Source organism: Pseudophryne corroboree, chromosome 1 (genome assembly GCF_028390025.1).
Source record: "Pseudophryne corroboree isolate aPseCor3 chromosome 1, aPseCor3.hap2, whole genome shotgun sequence".
Lineage (NCBI taxonomy): Eukaryota > Metazoa > Chordata > Amphibia > Anura > Myobatrachidae > Pseudophryne > Pseudophryne corroboree.
This window is the reverse complement of record NC_086444.1, coordinates 987837966-987854388: the sequence shown is the minus strand read 5'-3', so window position 1 is coordinate 987854388 and position 16423 is coordinate 987837966. Positions and strand designations below refer to the sequence as shown.

Genomic DNA, 16423 nt, shown 5'->3' with positions numbered 1-16423 from the left:
AACATCTATATATAATTACATGTGGAGGCATAATTACAGCCTATACACATACACAAATTACTATTCATTTTAAACTTGAATTTGCAGATAATCAAGCGCTCTGATTTAATTTAGAAAGTAATCTCTTGCACGGCCTGTGACATTATAAGATCAATATTTAGGTAATACATTTCACTAAAAATTTCTTAAGGGTGAAATAACACACTTGTGTTCCTCTTATGGAAGAAACAGTTCATGTAAGTTCATCACTCTAATGATTACACCATGTTTTATTTCCGTTTATTCTCAATAGACTGAATGACTCAATCTAGTGCAGTCAATTGCTTTGAATATTAGGAAGTTATTTTAGGAAGGCAAAAACCACATTCGGCCAGGGCCCTTATACAGTATGCATCAACATGTCTATGGTAAACATACCATGTGTACTCTACTGTATGATATTAGAGGCTATGCTTTGTGTTAAGTCATTTTAAAGAAAAGTAAAGAAGAATGCTTAGTAGCATTTTTTTCAGATTGCTATCATTAAAAACCCAAAAGCTTAAAACAATATTAAGCACATAAAAAATAAACAAACGCAATATACCATTACTATATTTATATTCCCTGTAAAGGTTGGCAGAAATAATTACCAAAAATATCTTGTTTTGGCACAATTTTAATGAAGAATTCTAGAAACTGTGCTAAGTGGGTGTAGTATTGAAGGTCGACCACACTTAGGTCGACAGTGTCTAGGTCGACCACTATTGGTCGGCAGTGATTCTAGGTCGATAGGTCAAAAGGCCGACATGAGTTTTTAAATTTTTTGGTGTTGTTTTCACCGTACAGTGACCGGGAACCCCAATTAGTGCTGCGCTCGGCACAGGTTACTGTTCCCAATCGTAGTCCATGTGGATCATAAAATATGAAAAAGTAAAAAAAATTATTTAAAACAAAAAAACAACAACTCATGTCGACCTTTTGACCGAGTTACTGTCAACCAATAGTGGTCGACCTAGAGACCGGATACCGTGCTATGGTATGGAATAAACTTTATTAGGATTTGTGATTGTGTAGTAAACAACTGCAGTCTAAAATACTTTTCTACCCATCTCTGCTTTTGATTGCCATAAATGTTCTCTGGCCTCTGTGCAAAACTGAGGACCTTAGCCTTGTAAAGGAACCCCCACACACACACATACAGTATATGAGACAAAAATGTTGTGCGGATCATCAGTGGATGTGCATACTGTGCAATTGAGGTGCATCGTCTCTGGCATGTACAAAGTCATGAGGCGTCCCCTTTTATCAGTGCAAAAAAATTAAAGATCAAGTTGCTCACATCTAGAAAAAACACAACTTTAAAACATTTCAAAGGTGCGAGAAAAGTCATGCCTTAGGGGACAGCAAGGGATGTAGTCATAATGTCAATATTTACGATTTCAACATTCAAAATATCGGCACCACAATGTTGACAGTTGTAAGGTTGATATTGTTGAAATGTCCTAACATAACGTATTGTCATCTACAGAATGTCACCATGTGAAATGTTGACATTCTGCAGGAACTGAAATGTTAGGGTTAGGCTGTGGAAGCAGAGGGCTAGGGCTAGACTACGGGAGTGAGAGTTAGGGTTAGCCATGCTCACCTATGGAAGTGTCGTAGGATCTTCCATAAAGTCATCAGGGCATCACCTCCAGACCAGAAAGACATCACCGGATCAGCCGGAGCCGCCGTACTGGGGATGTCACTTATAGATCAATGGGTTGTTTTGTGGACATTCTAATCATGTTGATATAAGTGTCAACATAAATACTGATGTGGTTAATGTCAACACAGTGCATTACAATGTGGACATGATGTTGACAAAATATACAACACACAAAAGGAGAAGACTTGGTAAAAATGGAATTGATGCTACTAGAACAGTCCACTTCATGTGCCACATACCCTGTGGCACCCTACAACCATTCCTTGTTTACACTGGAACTCCAACAGACAATGCAATGCTTTCCTCTCAGCAGCACAGGTGAAGGTATCCAATTAGCAAAATAAGTGATCATTCCCCGTTACAGGAAATATCCAAAACATGCACTGTGATTGTGTTATTTAGGAGAACAGACAAGAAAAATAACTAGAACAAGGTTTGTTATCCAAAGAATGCAATTTTCCTCGAATTGAGACTTATATAGGCACATTGAGAGCTTATGGATACATATGACAACACTATAGTTAGTGATACACATCTGGAGACTCCGCAAAAATTTACATCATAATAATATACTGAGACGATTTTATATAATGTGTTTCCCACAACATTTTGATTGCTTAAGTAGGGCCATTATTACCTGCTTTTGCATACCAAGTATATGTAATGTGTTCCTAACACAATCTCCCCATGTATAGGGCTATGTTATATACTGGTGCACAGTATTGTAGATAAAAGATAGTAACAATGCTTGGGGAACAATGTAGTGATGCTTGGGGTTTATCTATACAACTGACTGAGAGAAGGAATAAACACAAAGGACTTCTGTTTTTGGTTAGGATAAATAGGAAGTATGCAGGTAAAATGTTTAAATTATACCAGGACTATTAAGACCACTGTGTATACGAGAGCAAAAGAAAGTATGGTGCTCTGAAACAAACAATATATTAAGAAATGTGTGTCAGCATATACATAAGTAGGAGCATTTGACCACAATATATGCAGCTATACAGGGGTAAGCTCACCTGCCAATGTCAAGGCATCTCCTTATATTTATATATTTCAATGTATGCCCATTCGTGAAGCGTGACTTGCCTGAATTCACACTACGCGTGGACGTGCACAAAATATGCCTGTTTGGATCTGTATCTGTTACACCTATGTAGTATAGAGCAGGTGTAAAGTGTGCGCAGACGTCGGCTAGTAGCAAAGCAGGCGCACATGCCATCTCATTTATTCCATAAACACTTCTTTTCCCAGAGCTCCAAAGTTGGAAAATATGGTTTTAGGTGGTACAAATGTGAGTGTTTCGGCTAAAACTGCAGTAATTTGTTTTATAACCATTGGAATGGATTCCACAAGTGTTTTTTTTTAAGCCATTCTAAATTGATGGCTGTAAAAAGGATATTTCCACTGTAACCAACTCTGCTAGATGCTTTACACGCAAAATAACAAAATATATGTAGTATGTGTGCAAAATATTGTGTGTATAATACAAATATATATATATATATATATATATATATATATATATTTTGAAACAAGTATATACAGGTGCGCTGGTGACTCTATGTTAGGTAGTCCACAGACCAACAATCCGGGCTTCAGGCACAGGTAAGTTTAATTACCGCAGCACTTTACTCCTATATTCACTCCGGACTCCAGGAGATAAGTTTTCTAAAGATACAAATGAGGAGAAAGTGCGCTCATAGTGCAGATAAGTATTTTAATGGATAAAACAACACTGTGTACAATCCAGGACAGGTAATTTAAAGACTCGTACCCTAATTACCCACTCTGTGGGCTGATTACCACATGATATAAATGTTTCCACAAGGCTGTCTCAATGATCGCCTACCACAGTCCGGGACACAGCACCGTCTCCAGCCGTAAACACGTCAGGATCCGTCCAGCCACCGTGCCGTGCAATCGACCAGATCAACCAGTATAATTGTGGAGAGAAGACGTCAGACAGACCACGCCCCAACGCGTTTCGTATACCACTTCGTCAGGAGGCTCCTGACGAAGTGGTATACGAAACGCGTTGGGGCGTGGTCTGTCTGACGTCTTCTCTCCACAATTATACTGGTTGATCTGGTCGATTGCACGGCACGGTGGCTGGACGGATCCTGACGTGTTTACGGCTGGAGACGGTGCTGTGTCCCGGACTGTGGTAGGCGATCATTGAGACAGCCTTGTGGAAACATTTATATCATGTGGTAATCAGCCCACAGAGTGGGTAATTAGGGTACGAGTCTTTAAATTACCTGTCCTGGATTGTACACAGTGTTGTTTTATCCATTAAAATACTTATCTGCACTATGAGCGCACTTTCTCCTCATTTGTATCTTTAGAAATATATATATATATATATATATATATATACATACACATATATAAATATAAAACCACAGCACTCGCCACCCCAGAATCGGGGCACACAAGTGCACTGACCACTCATAGGGTGAGTTGCACGTAACCTCGGCACTCGCCACCCCAGAAGCGGGGTACACAAATGCACTTGCTTGTCTCAGTTGTTTCTTAGTAATCTATTAGCCAGTGTCAGGTGACTAGTGTACCTTTAAAAGCCATAAGGTGTGTGGCAGGTGCACATTAAACCTAGCAGGCATATGATGTGTGAGACAGTTGCCAGGTTTTAAGACACTGTAATAGTGTAGGACCTGCATGAAGGTGGGGTACCTTGTCGATTGGTTTGCAGGCTTCTGTGCATTGGCCAATCCACTAACAAAACCTCCATCATTTATTTATTTATTTATTGATGTGTTGAGGATAAGTGAGCTTGCTATGGTGAGTGCTAGGTTTTCTGTTTGTACATACATACATATATATATATATATATATACACCTAATTCTTCTTCAAACATACAGATATTCTTATATAGCCAAAAACCCACAATGTACTGAAATTCACTGCATCCCAAGGCAATAAGCTTTTCAGTTCCAGGGACTGAATGGGATTTAATGCATACAAGTTAACTTGTGGGAAAACCAATTTCAATCACAAGAGTCTCCCCCCGCCCATCTTTCTTACATGTTAAATATTTGTACTAAAGAGCATCCCACTCAGGGGAATAAGAAATGAAAATAGCGAATAAGCAATAAAATGTATATGCTTCTTAGATAAATGGAAAAATAAAAATCGGCACTGTAGAAATATCTTAGCTCAGCAAGATTATTTTATATAGAAAAGAGTAAAATTAACTTGAATATATTGGTTTAAAGTAAACAGGTAAAACTCCTACCCACTCTTCCTGAGAGTCTTAATACATGAATAATAATGTCCTTTCAAAGCCACATTTTTTTTTACTGTAATATATAGATATATATTTTTGGGGGGAAGTAAGGCAATTTAAAAAGCAGTACTGAAACAATGGAGCGTTATTATATGTAAATAGCATTGTTTACTCTTTTAAAGCCATTCATTTCTTATAACTTAACATGGGCTTCTTATCAAGAAGTCACTGGCTCATTAGTACCTAAATAAATTTAATTGGACCCATATGGCTACCTAGAGCAAGAAACAACGGTCAAGTAAAGCGCAGCGGAATATGTGTGCGCTATATAAATAACTGGTAATAAATAAATAAATAATAAGTAGATGTGTTATCTATTTGTCAGAAGACAATTACACAAAGAAGAAAAAATAAAATACTTCCGATGGTGAATTCTAGAATAAGTTAGACCTATTCACATAAGATATACTGTAGTAAACACAATAAAGTGGGGTGGGTACGGTCTCCCATATCTTAAGTTTGCACAGGACATTCCCCTTTTTGCCACCTATAGCGTTTAATGTACGATAATCAGTTCTGTATAATTTAAACACCTGATGACCCAATTTAACAGAACAAGTTGTAATTGGTCTCTATAACCGTTTTTCTTCCTGAGTACCATCAGGTAACATCAGGACTATTCTTGCCATTTCTATCTCTAGGCTGCAGTGATGATTGTTGATCCGTGGGAGAATCAGGGAAATTAAACATGTTAAAAATCCCCATTTTGCGGATCCCGACCAGTTTAGGTCGGGATCAGGGAATCATAATTTTTAAACATGTTAAATATTGCCGATTCCCTTACCCATCATCCTCATACTAACAGGGGCTTCTAAACGCTTACAGTATATCAACTGCAGCAGGAAGCAGCAGCGGTAGGGGGTACAGTATAAAGAAAACCCTCTTGTTGGAACAATTATTCATTATTAAAAACTGCAAAATGTTTTTATTCTATCTTCGCTATTTAGGAATCCCTTTCTGTTTTCTATAACGTCAATGCAATCTAATAGCTTATACTTAAGAAGATTATTGGGTCATTTGCTAGGAGCAAATGGGTTTGCCTACTTAAAGTCTCACCTTTTACCTTGAATGACAAGCAATACACAGCAATTGTTGCGTGTGTCAAACATATCCCCCATGTAGGATACATTTCAGAAGAAAGTTACTAAAAAACACTGTAATGCAGTGCACACTGACATTCCCAAAAGCTGGGCCGGCCATGAAGTGCTCATGTGTAGCGAGAATACTGAACATGCAACAGAGCATAGAGAATTTACTTAGGACATCAGAGTTACTACAAATGTTGAAGTGGTAGAAGTATAAAAATGCACCTTACAACTTTCCATTAAGTTTGGTTTTCCCTAATGAGTTCTCATTTTGTCATGTAACGCTGCACCCTTGATGCCATCTGTCCCAGAATTAACCCCTTCAGTGGTGGGCTTTATTAAAAAATACACACCTCCCATGGTGTGTTTTTAAAATCAGGTAGTGCAGGGGTTAAAGTGCAGGAGGGCTATCGCCCGCGGGGGAACACCTGCGGGCATCGCAGCATCATAAACAATTATCCACATAAACCCCCACTATATTAATAAAATACACACCTCCCATGGTGTTTCTAAATACATGGAGGTGCAGGGGTTAAAGTGCAAGGGGGGGGGGTTGCAGGCGAGGATCGCATGCGTCAGCACTGATTCCCGGCCGCATATCGGTGCCCGGGAATCAGCATAGGCCATTTCACTGTTGTGCACCCCCCCGGCCAATAGGAGTCCAGGGGGGGCTTAACTCATAATAGCTTATGCTGATTCCTGGGCGCCGTCACACAGCCCGGCTGTCCCCGAGGAATCAGTCAGTAGCATGCCCGGAAATCTTCCGGGGTTTCCGGAAGATTTCCGGGCATACCACTGAAGAGGTTAAAATACAGGCAATTGCCCTGCAATGCCTCTGTCCAACAATGTCAAAATTAAGACCACTATATGCTTTGCCCAGTCTACCGGATGACAAAAAAAAACATTATCAAATCTATCCTCCACTTACTTTCTCTCTTTTCATTCTGCATCTTCCAAAAGTGACACATTAAAGCATCATTTACACCCCTCATTCTTCCTTTATCTTTATTATGGTTAATTAACTGTTTAACATATTGAAGGTGTAACTACTTACTGAGCTTATGTGTATTTTAAAAACAGTATACATGAAAACTCAATAATAAACGTTAAAAAAACAAAACAAAAAGGAGAAATACAGAATTACTGATCTGCAGAACCATGTCCTTTTTAGATATGACTGCTGCCACACATAGGCAACAAATGTAATTGGAGACTAAGTGAAACATTAGAATGTATTTTTGTCTAATACTTACTCATTAAATACCAGGTCTGGAGCAAAATACAGGTATTGGCTGTTTGCATGCTTATAGGATCTCCAGCTCAAAGCAAATGATGACAGGCACATCCAGGAGTACTGAATTAAAGTAATTTGGTCCTCAAGAGGCAAGTTCCTAAATCCTGAAATGAAAACAAATATTAACACTGAACAGTAAAACTCAACAATTTATATAGAGAGGAAACCAGTTGTTGGTGCCCTTTTACCACTTCCTCTATAGATCACTCCACATTATACAGTGGAACCAAAAGTCCCAGCTTAAATGCTTGCCTATGACACTCTCTGAACTCGTTTATTCCATAAGCACTAAAACCTTTAACTTTAGGTATGGGTCTTTCCCTTCACCCGAAGTCACTCGTTGGGCTGAACAAGTATCTAGAATTTAAAAGAATGCAAGGGGCTGAATTATCCAACAAAAATGTATTGGCAAGCAGATAAGCCACCTGATATACAGTATGCGTGTAACAGAAAAGATCAACATCAGTGTTTCAAGTAGTATGTGGATAGTCCCGCTCAGATGTTGCCAGGAACAGTGGCGGAACTGTGGGAGGCAGTGGAGTCGGCTGCTGCCGGGCTCCTGACCTCGAGGGGGCACATCTCCTCCAATGTCTCCCGATGCCTGACGATCGCTTGCTGTTACTTTTTTTAACATCATTCTTTCAGACGGAGGAGCTGTGTCAGTGACACGGAAAGCTGCCTCCTCGTATATACAGAGCTGGCACGTGCTGCAGCTAGGGGGAGCTCCAGAGCGCAGCTCCTCTCAGGCCCTTCCAGTGGAGCTGGCCAAGTGAAGCTCTCTGTTCCTCCATCGGGCTAATGATAGCCACAGGTACGCACTGGGAGCACCTGCCTGAAGCTGCACTGTGTGTGGGGTGTAGTTGGGGGTGCTGGGAGGTTTTTAATAAATGTTGGCATCACTGTGTTTTGTGTTTTTAAGTAAGGTGTATGTGTCTCTCTGTTTTTTTTTTTTTTTTTAAGGAGAGTGGTGTATGTGTGCATGTGCGTGAAAGGCAAGTGTGTGTATATGTGAGAGGCCTGTGTGTGTGTGAAAAAAGTGAGAGGCGTGTGTGTATGTGTAAGTGAGAGGCGTGTGTAAGTGAGAGGTGTGTGTGTAATTGAGAGTCATGTATGTGTGTGTTTGTGTGTGTGTGTGTGAGAGGCATGTGTGTGTAAGTTAGAGGTATATGTGGGTGTAAAAGTGAGAGGCGTGTGTGCAAAAGTGAGAGGGGTGTGTGTGTATGTGTAAGTGAGAGGCGTGTGTGAGAAGCATATATGTGTGTGTAAGTGAGAGGTATGTGTGTGTGAGAGGCATGTGAGTGTGTAAAAATGAGAGGCGTTTGTGAGAAGCATGTGTGTGTAAGTGAGAAACGTGTGTAAGTGAGAGGTATATGTGTGTGTTTAAGTGAGAGGCATCTACAGTATATGTGTGAGTGAGAGGCGTGTGTGTGTAAAAGTGAGAGGCATGTGTGTGTAGGTGTGTGTGTGTGTGTGTGTGTGTGTAAGTGAGAGGCATGTGTGTATGCGTGTGTTTAAGTGAAAGAGACATTTGTGTATTTAAGTGAAAGAGGCATGTGTGTTTAAGTGAAAGAGAAGTGTGTGTGTGTTTTAGTGAAAGAGGCGTTGCGCCACAGCATCTCCATCGAGATCCGCTGGCGTGTGAGGGAGCACTGTAGGTGTACTATAAAAGGTATGCTGCTGTCTGTTTTATTGTGATGACTGACTTGGAGTGCGTCCACTTTGCTTTTGTGTCTATATTACTATTGGAAAAGGCACCTGAGCACGCTCCTACTGTTTACATTGAGTGCCGGATAGCTACATATGGTGTGTGTGTGTGTGTGTGTGTATTGGGGGGGACCAACATGTATCATGCCTCCGGGCGACTGGGGCGAACTTATGCCACTGGCCAGGAAACCAAAGATCCTTTCATGTCAGATTACCCGTGTGTGCTAGGGATTTCTGAGAACCAAGGGGCAGATGTATTAACCTGGAGAAGGCATAAGGAAGTGATAAACTAGTGATAAGTGCAAGGTGATAAATGCACAAGCCAATCAGCTCCAATATGTAAATTAACAGTTAGGAGCTGATGGGCTGGTGCATTTATCACCTTGCACTTATCACTGGTTTATCACTTCCTTATGCCGTCTCCAGGCTTAATACATCTGCCCCCAAGCTCTTAAGTATTTGATAAGAAACAAAGAATTGTGGGTATATTTGCTGAAGGTAAGTTTTCAAGATCTTAACTGATGTTGTGTTTCAGGGGCTAAAACATACATTTATTAACAAATAATTTTTAAATCTTAAAATGTATGTTTTAGCCCTGGAAACACATTAATATACTTCAATTTAAATCGAACAAACAGTAATAAAAAAAAAAAAAAAATGTGAAATTCGACTTTAAGTAAATATACTGCTTGGTGCAGACAAAGGTGGCGAGCTAGGGTTTTGGATAAATCCAAGTACATAAGAACATAGAAGAATTTTGTAGCTCATTATCCGATACTAAATCTTATATTAGGTGGATTCATGATCCAACAAAAAATCTTATAAAGGAGTTGAAGGATTTATTAGAAAAGGGTACACTTACAGGAGTATTACAGTACATTTGGAAGAGTAAAAATATATGTAAAATGAGAACCCAAGGATGGAAACACCAGACCATCTGCCGAAGACACATAACAGTGAGAAGACCCCCCTGGTCACCCGATTGTATCAGGGATCTTTCACTTAAAGGGTTTCAGAAAACATTGATAATTTTTTGAAAAAAATATGTATACAGATTGGAATCATACGTAAAAGACTCAACACATATTGTATACTACAGATATTTGACACTTTCAATGGGATAGTCATTATAAAGTGGGGGACCATTGATGTACAATCCATTTAACTTTGATCCCTTATGAAAAAGGCTTGGAGAGCATTAGATAAGTATTACAGGGTGATCCAGTTATTAACTCACAGAGAATAGAGTTTTTACATGACTAATAATATTTTTGTGATAAAGAACAGTTATTTTATGTTTTTAAGAATTCTTCCTTCAGATTTGCGGAACGGTGATGGGGCCAATTCTGGAGTCCAATTCTGTGAAACAGTATATGAGAGAATAAGTACATTAACCACAATAATCCCTTTTTTTAAGTGTATTATAATATTTAAGCAGTATTTCGATATTTTAATTGTATAGTGTGGGTCCCAGAAGTACTTTTCTAATTTCCTTCAATATCTGAATGTAAATTAATTTATTTTGTAGCTCCCCTCCAACTTCTAAGATACATTTTTAGACCTTCCTTTGAAAACCCTTTTTTAGAGAGATTGTGACTTATATGCATTTTAAGCAAGTGGGCAACAACAGCTATTTTAGGTATTCAAGCTGCCACCAAAAGTAAATGGAAACATTTGTCATATTTCCAACCAGTGAGATTTAGACCCAAATGTCCCCTCTTTAGAGAAATTTGCAGAGAAATCTAGAATATATATCTCAACATTTCTTGAAAAGGGTAATTCGTTATCCCTAACTCATTCAGCAAAGCTAGAAATAAGAGTAGGAGCTTATTGAATACCAAAAAGTGATCAAAGAGGGATCAAACTAATTAAGGCCCTCATTAAGGTTGGATTGCAAATGTCCAAAAATCACAAACGGGCGGTTATCAGATATTTGCGCATGCACAGCCACCATTCAGCGCGTGCATGAACTTTTACGATGTGATCACACTATATTTGACAGCTGTGAACATCGGATGGGGGGCAGCGACGTGGCGTTATGGGGGAGACATCACATGAGGCCACTGCGAAGGAAAATATGGAGGCGGTGCAGGGTGTGTCTTCTCATGCTCAGCAGCCTTGCCTTGTGCTGGGTGGCCCGCAGCATAAGATTTTTTTCAGTAGCAGATTTAAGCTATTTAGCAGAATCTGCTACGGATGCTGAATAAAGTCCTAAATATTATGAAAGTCGGTGGAAAAATAATGTGTCCTTTGTTACTCAGTAAAGCAACTCTGGTGAGGAAATATGAAAAATGTAAATTGAGCCCTGTGTTGGTACCTTTGATGCCAGACAGAGTACCTGACCTAGTATTCAGAAGAGCAAGAAGAACCCTCCAAGTCTCCCAGTCTATTACCATTGATAACAAAATCACAGAATACTTTTCTGATTTTATACTTAGTGGCTGTAAAGTGGGTAATTATAGTTTGAAAACCCCCCAAAAAACTTTTAAGTAGATGTACTGTACTAGTGAAAGAGAATATAGTGCAGTAAACTTAAAGGGTATATTATCTGTAATACCACACTCATTATACATTTGTTACAATGTGGTTGGGCAAAGAAATATGTGGGGAAAACGAAGAGCTTTGAAACTTAAGATACTAAGGGGTATATGCAATTGCCGGCGAATCGCGGCAATTTTTCGCCCGTTTTTAAATTCGACACAATTCGACCGTCGAATTCCGGCAAGTGGGTGCCGAAATTCAACATATTCAATAAAAAACGGATTCGACAGTCCCGCTGTTGAAAAACGGCCGATTTGACGGATTTTGATCCGATTTTTAAAAAACTGGAAAAACCGTGAAAAAACCCGGGAAAAAAATTGCGTGGGGTCCCCCCTCCAAAGCATAACCAGCCTCTGGCTCTTCGAGCCGGTCCTGGTTCTAAAAATCCGGGGGAAAAACTGACAGGGGATCCCCCGTATTTTTAAAACCAGCACCGGGCTCTGCGCCTGGTGCTGGTGCAAAAAATACGGGGGACAAAAAGAGTAGGGGTCCCCCGTATTTTTTACACCAGCATCGGGCTCCACTAGCTGGACAGATAATGCCACAGCCGGGGGTCCCTTTTATACAGCGCCCTGCGGCCGTGGCATTAAATATCCAACTAGTCACCCCTGGCCGGGGTACCCTGGGGGAGTGGGGACCCCTTCAATCAAGGGGTCCCCCCCCCAGCCACCCAAGGGCCAGGGGTGAAGCCCGAGGCTGTCCCCCCCATCCAAGGGCTGCGGATGGGGGGCTGATAGCCTTGAGAAAAATGAAAGAATATTGTTTTTTCCAGTAGTACTACAAGTCCCAGCAAGCCTCCCCCGCAAGCTGGTACTTGGAGAACCACAAGTACCAGCATGCGGGAGAAAAACGGGCCCGCTGGTACCTGTAGTTCTACTGAAAAAAAAATACCCAAATAAAAACAGGAGACACACCGTGAAAGTACAACTTTATTTCACACCTGCCGACACACACATACTTACCTATGTTGACCCGCCAACTGCCACGCCCCCCTCGTCACTGAAGAATCCGGGGTACCTGTGAATAAAATTATACTCATCTGATCCAGTGTCCAGATTATAATCCACGTACTTGGCAAAAAAAAAAACGAACACCCGGACCAGGAGGACTGAAAGGGGTACCATGTTTACACATGGGACCCCTTTCCTCGAATACAGAGACCCCCTCGTGACTCCTGTCACAGAAAGGTCCCTTCAGCCAATCAGGAAGCGCCACTTCGTGGCACTCACCTGATTGGCTCTGCGCGTCTAAGCTCAGACGCGCATTGCACAGCTCCCTCCATTACTTTCAATGGTGGGAACTTTGCGGTCAGCGGTGAGGTCACCCGCGGGTCAGCCGCTGACCGCGGGTAACCCCACCGCTGACCGCAAAGTTCCCACCATTGAAACTAATGGAGGAAGCTGTGCGATGCGCTGTCTTGAGTTCAGATGCGCATACAGCCAATCAGGAGAGTGCCACGAAGTGGCGCTTCCTGATTGGCTGAAGAGACCTTTCTGTGACAGGAGTCACGGGGGGGGGTCTCTGTATTCGGGGAAAGGGGTCCCATGTGTAAACATGGGACCCCTTTCAGTCCGCCTGGTCCGGGTGTTCGTTTTTTTTTTTTTGCCAAGTACGTGGATTATAATAAAAGACCACAGGACACTGGATCAGGTGAGTATAATTTTATTTTCAGGTACACGTGGATTCTACTTGGACAAGTGGACAGAGGTCGGCGTGTGAACATAGGTAAGTATGTGTGTGTGTAGACATGTGTGAAATAAAGTTTTACTCTCACGGTGTGCGTGTCCTGTTTATTTGGGTATTTTTTTCCAATAGAACTACAGGTACCAGCGGGCCCGGTTTTCTCCCGCATGCTGGTACTTGTGGTTCTCTAAGTACCAGCTTGCGGGGGAGGCTTGCTGGGACTTGTAGTACTACTGGAAAAAACAATATTCTTTCAATTTTCTCAAGGCTATCAGCCCCCCATCCGCAGCTCTTGGATGGGGGGGGGGGGGGGGCAGCCTCGGGCTTCACCCCTGGCCCTTCGGTGGCTGGGGGGGGGACCCCTTGATTGAAGGGGTCCCCACTCCCCCAGGGTACCCCGGCCAGGGGTGACTAGTTGGATATTTAATGCCACGGCCGCAGGGCGCTGTATAAAAGTGACCCCCGGCTGTGGCATTATCTGTCCAGCTAGTGGAGCCCGATGCTGGTGTAAAAAATACGGGGGACCCCTACGCTTTTTGTCCCCTGTATTTTTTGCACCAGCACCAGAGCCCGGTGCCGGTTTTAAAAATACGGGGGATCACCTGTCAGTTTTTCCCCCGGATTTTTAGAACCAGGACCGGCTCGAAGAGCCCGAGGCTGGTTATGCTTAGGAGGGGGGACCCCACGCATTTTTTTTTCTGATTTTTACCATTCCATTTAAAAAATAAATAAAAATAATAATATTTAAAAAAATATATAAATAATACTTGTGCCTCCAAAATAGACAAACCAAGTACCTAATCCCTTCTAATATAAATAGATATGTTATTACCAATAAAAAACACACCAAAAAAAAACAGGTTTTTAAATTTTTTTATTAGATTCCGCCACCAAAGTGTGGCGGATTGAAAATGACGAATTTACTGTCTAAAAGCACTGTTGTCGAATTTCCAAACTTCAATTGAATATACTTTTGTCGAATTGCCGCATTTGTACCATTGCAGAAATGTCGAATTTGACAAATGTCGAATTTCAAAAAGTCGAATTTGGAAAGTCCGTTTTTTTGACGAAAAGTACTGAATTGCATTGTCGATTTTTTTTTTTTGGCGAAAATGTCCCGTTTTTCGATATTTTCGGGAATTCGACCGCAATTGCATATACCCCTAAAGCATAATAGAAATATTAAAAAAAAAAAAGTTGTAGAGAATAAATTTTGGGGTACAGGCAGATTTCCCCTTTTTCTCTTACACTTTTCTCTGGTTCTGAAGGAAAGAATTTCGCAAGTATCCCGTTTTCACAAATTTGCATTTGAATAGGGTGAATAGCGGGAGCTTGCAAACCCGAGATAAGCCTCTTTTCACTGTAATTTTTTGGCGCTGTCCTCAAAAAGACAGAGCAGTAAATTACTGCATTATCACGGTTAAATGAATTCCCCCCAGAGTGTGTCTTGAATAATTAGAAGGGCAATGTTTCAGCTGTACATAGGACACAATTATATTGCATTGATTGTCTTGAATTTAAAATAGGGCTTTCTAGCCACAGTGCTAGGCCAGCCCTTTGACGAAGTCTGGATGGCGAAGCGCGTGGAAGGTGGCCTGTACACACAGATGATCTGACTGTCTGATACGCCGATGTTGATCTTCTTTATAGTAAACATAGATCAGTAAATTTTATCTGCTTGTAAATATATTTTATATGATAATGCACTACATACAGTATAAATGTCTGCAAAATAATCTGTTTAATTTGGGTGCATAATCATAGGATTCACATAAAGAAAAGTCATCCAGCAATCTTCATCAGTGACATATCAACAGTGGCCCAAGCACCATTTTGGTGTCTTCCACTTTTTCCAAAGGCTTACAGACTTGTGGCTGTAAGGTCACTGTTGATATGTCACTTATGTTCCGATATGTACCTGTATATTCTGTGAGAATATGGATTTTTTTTTTATAGCTGGATTAGTATTGTTTAAATAAATGCACTTTACTGGAAAGTTAGCATGGTGTGCTGGTTCTGCTTGTTGAAAATATAGCATATATAAAGAAAAAAAATTATACCATAAATAAAACAGCCTGCGAGGAGAGAAAAGTCTTGTTCTTCTGTGTCACATGACGCACTCGGAAGCTGTTTTTATAACGCTCATGAAAGTCTAATTACATACATTATAGACATGCAAAATCACCCTATACAATATACTTGATGTTCTCATATTGATACATACAATATGTTTAATCTGACACCTTTGATACACAATGTGCAAGTAGTTTTGTTTGCAACTGACTTACAGTTTTTCCCTAATAACCAACTTTAGAAATCAAGTGCTTGGAAGCCAACTGGGTATGAAAAAACCATGTATGAGATTTACTTGAAAAGGATGAAAAAGTGCCTGCTGGATTGGCAGCATTTTGCTAACATGATACCACATACAGGAAAAACAAAGCAATACTCAGCAATCCTAAACAGTAAAGTTGCAATTGCTCCTGTGGCTCTGGGAGCAGAAAATGAATGTTTATTTAATGCCTCCCCAACCTGACTGCTGCTAAATGTGTTATATAGACATGACTCCAGCACATTTATACAGTTCTTCTCTGCGAGGGTCTCTGATTGCAGAGAGGCATTTGTCATGGAACAAAACTTTCTCTATTAAAGAGAGAAAAACAAGAAACAAAAACGGGTGAAAGACTTATTTTATTTGTTAAATCCCCTTAAACTATAAAATATTCTATATATTTATTGAACTGCTGCCTTATACACTAGCTTACTATATAGTACTTTCTCGGTTTGTACGGAGCTGTATTATATATATATATATATATATATATATATATATATATATATATATATATATAAAAGGGCTACTTACTAAGACATGTCAAAGCCTTGATTTCTATCACCACCAGTGAATGATTGCCACTTACTGCCATGATTTAGAAGGATTGCAGCAGTAAATGAGCACCGTGATCCTTGTGAAATAGGATTTCCCATGCTTTGCATTGGGCAGACCCTGCAAACACTGCCGGCTAACCTGCGACTCTTTATCTCTCTGATTATTAAGTTACTTAATGATACCTCCCAACAATGTCCCAGATGAAAAAATGGCTTGGCCATACCCCGC

General features: G+C 40.5%; 1 protein-coding gene across 2 annotated transcripts in view; it reads right to left on the bottom strand.

Annotated features, from left to right (window-relative positions):
• Nucleotides 1-16423, bottom strand: part of NR3C2 (nuclear receptor subfamily 3 group C member 2) — a 500550-nt gene that overhangs the window by 49622 nt on the left and 434505 nt on the right. For both annotated transcript variants that reach the window (XM_063920576.1, XM_063920577.1), the window contains exon 6: nucleotides 7337-7481. In XM_063920576.1, the coding sequence (XP_063776646.1) occupies nucleotides 7337-7481 (145 nt within the window). The remainder of the gene's footprint in view (nucleotides 1-7336; nucleotides 7482-16423) is intronic.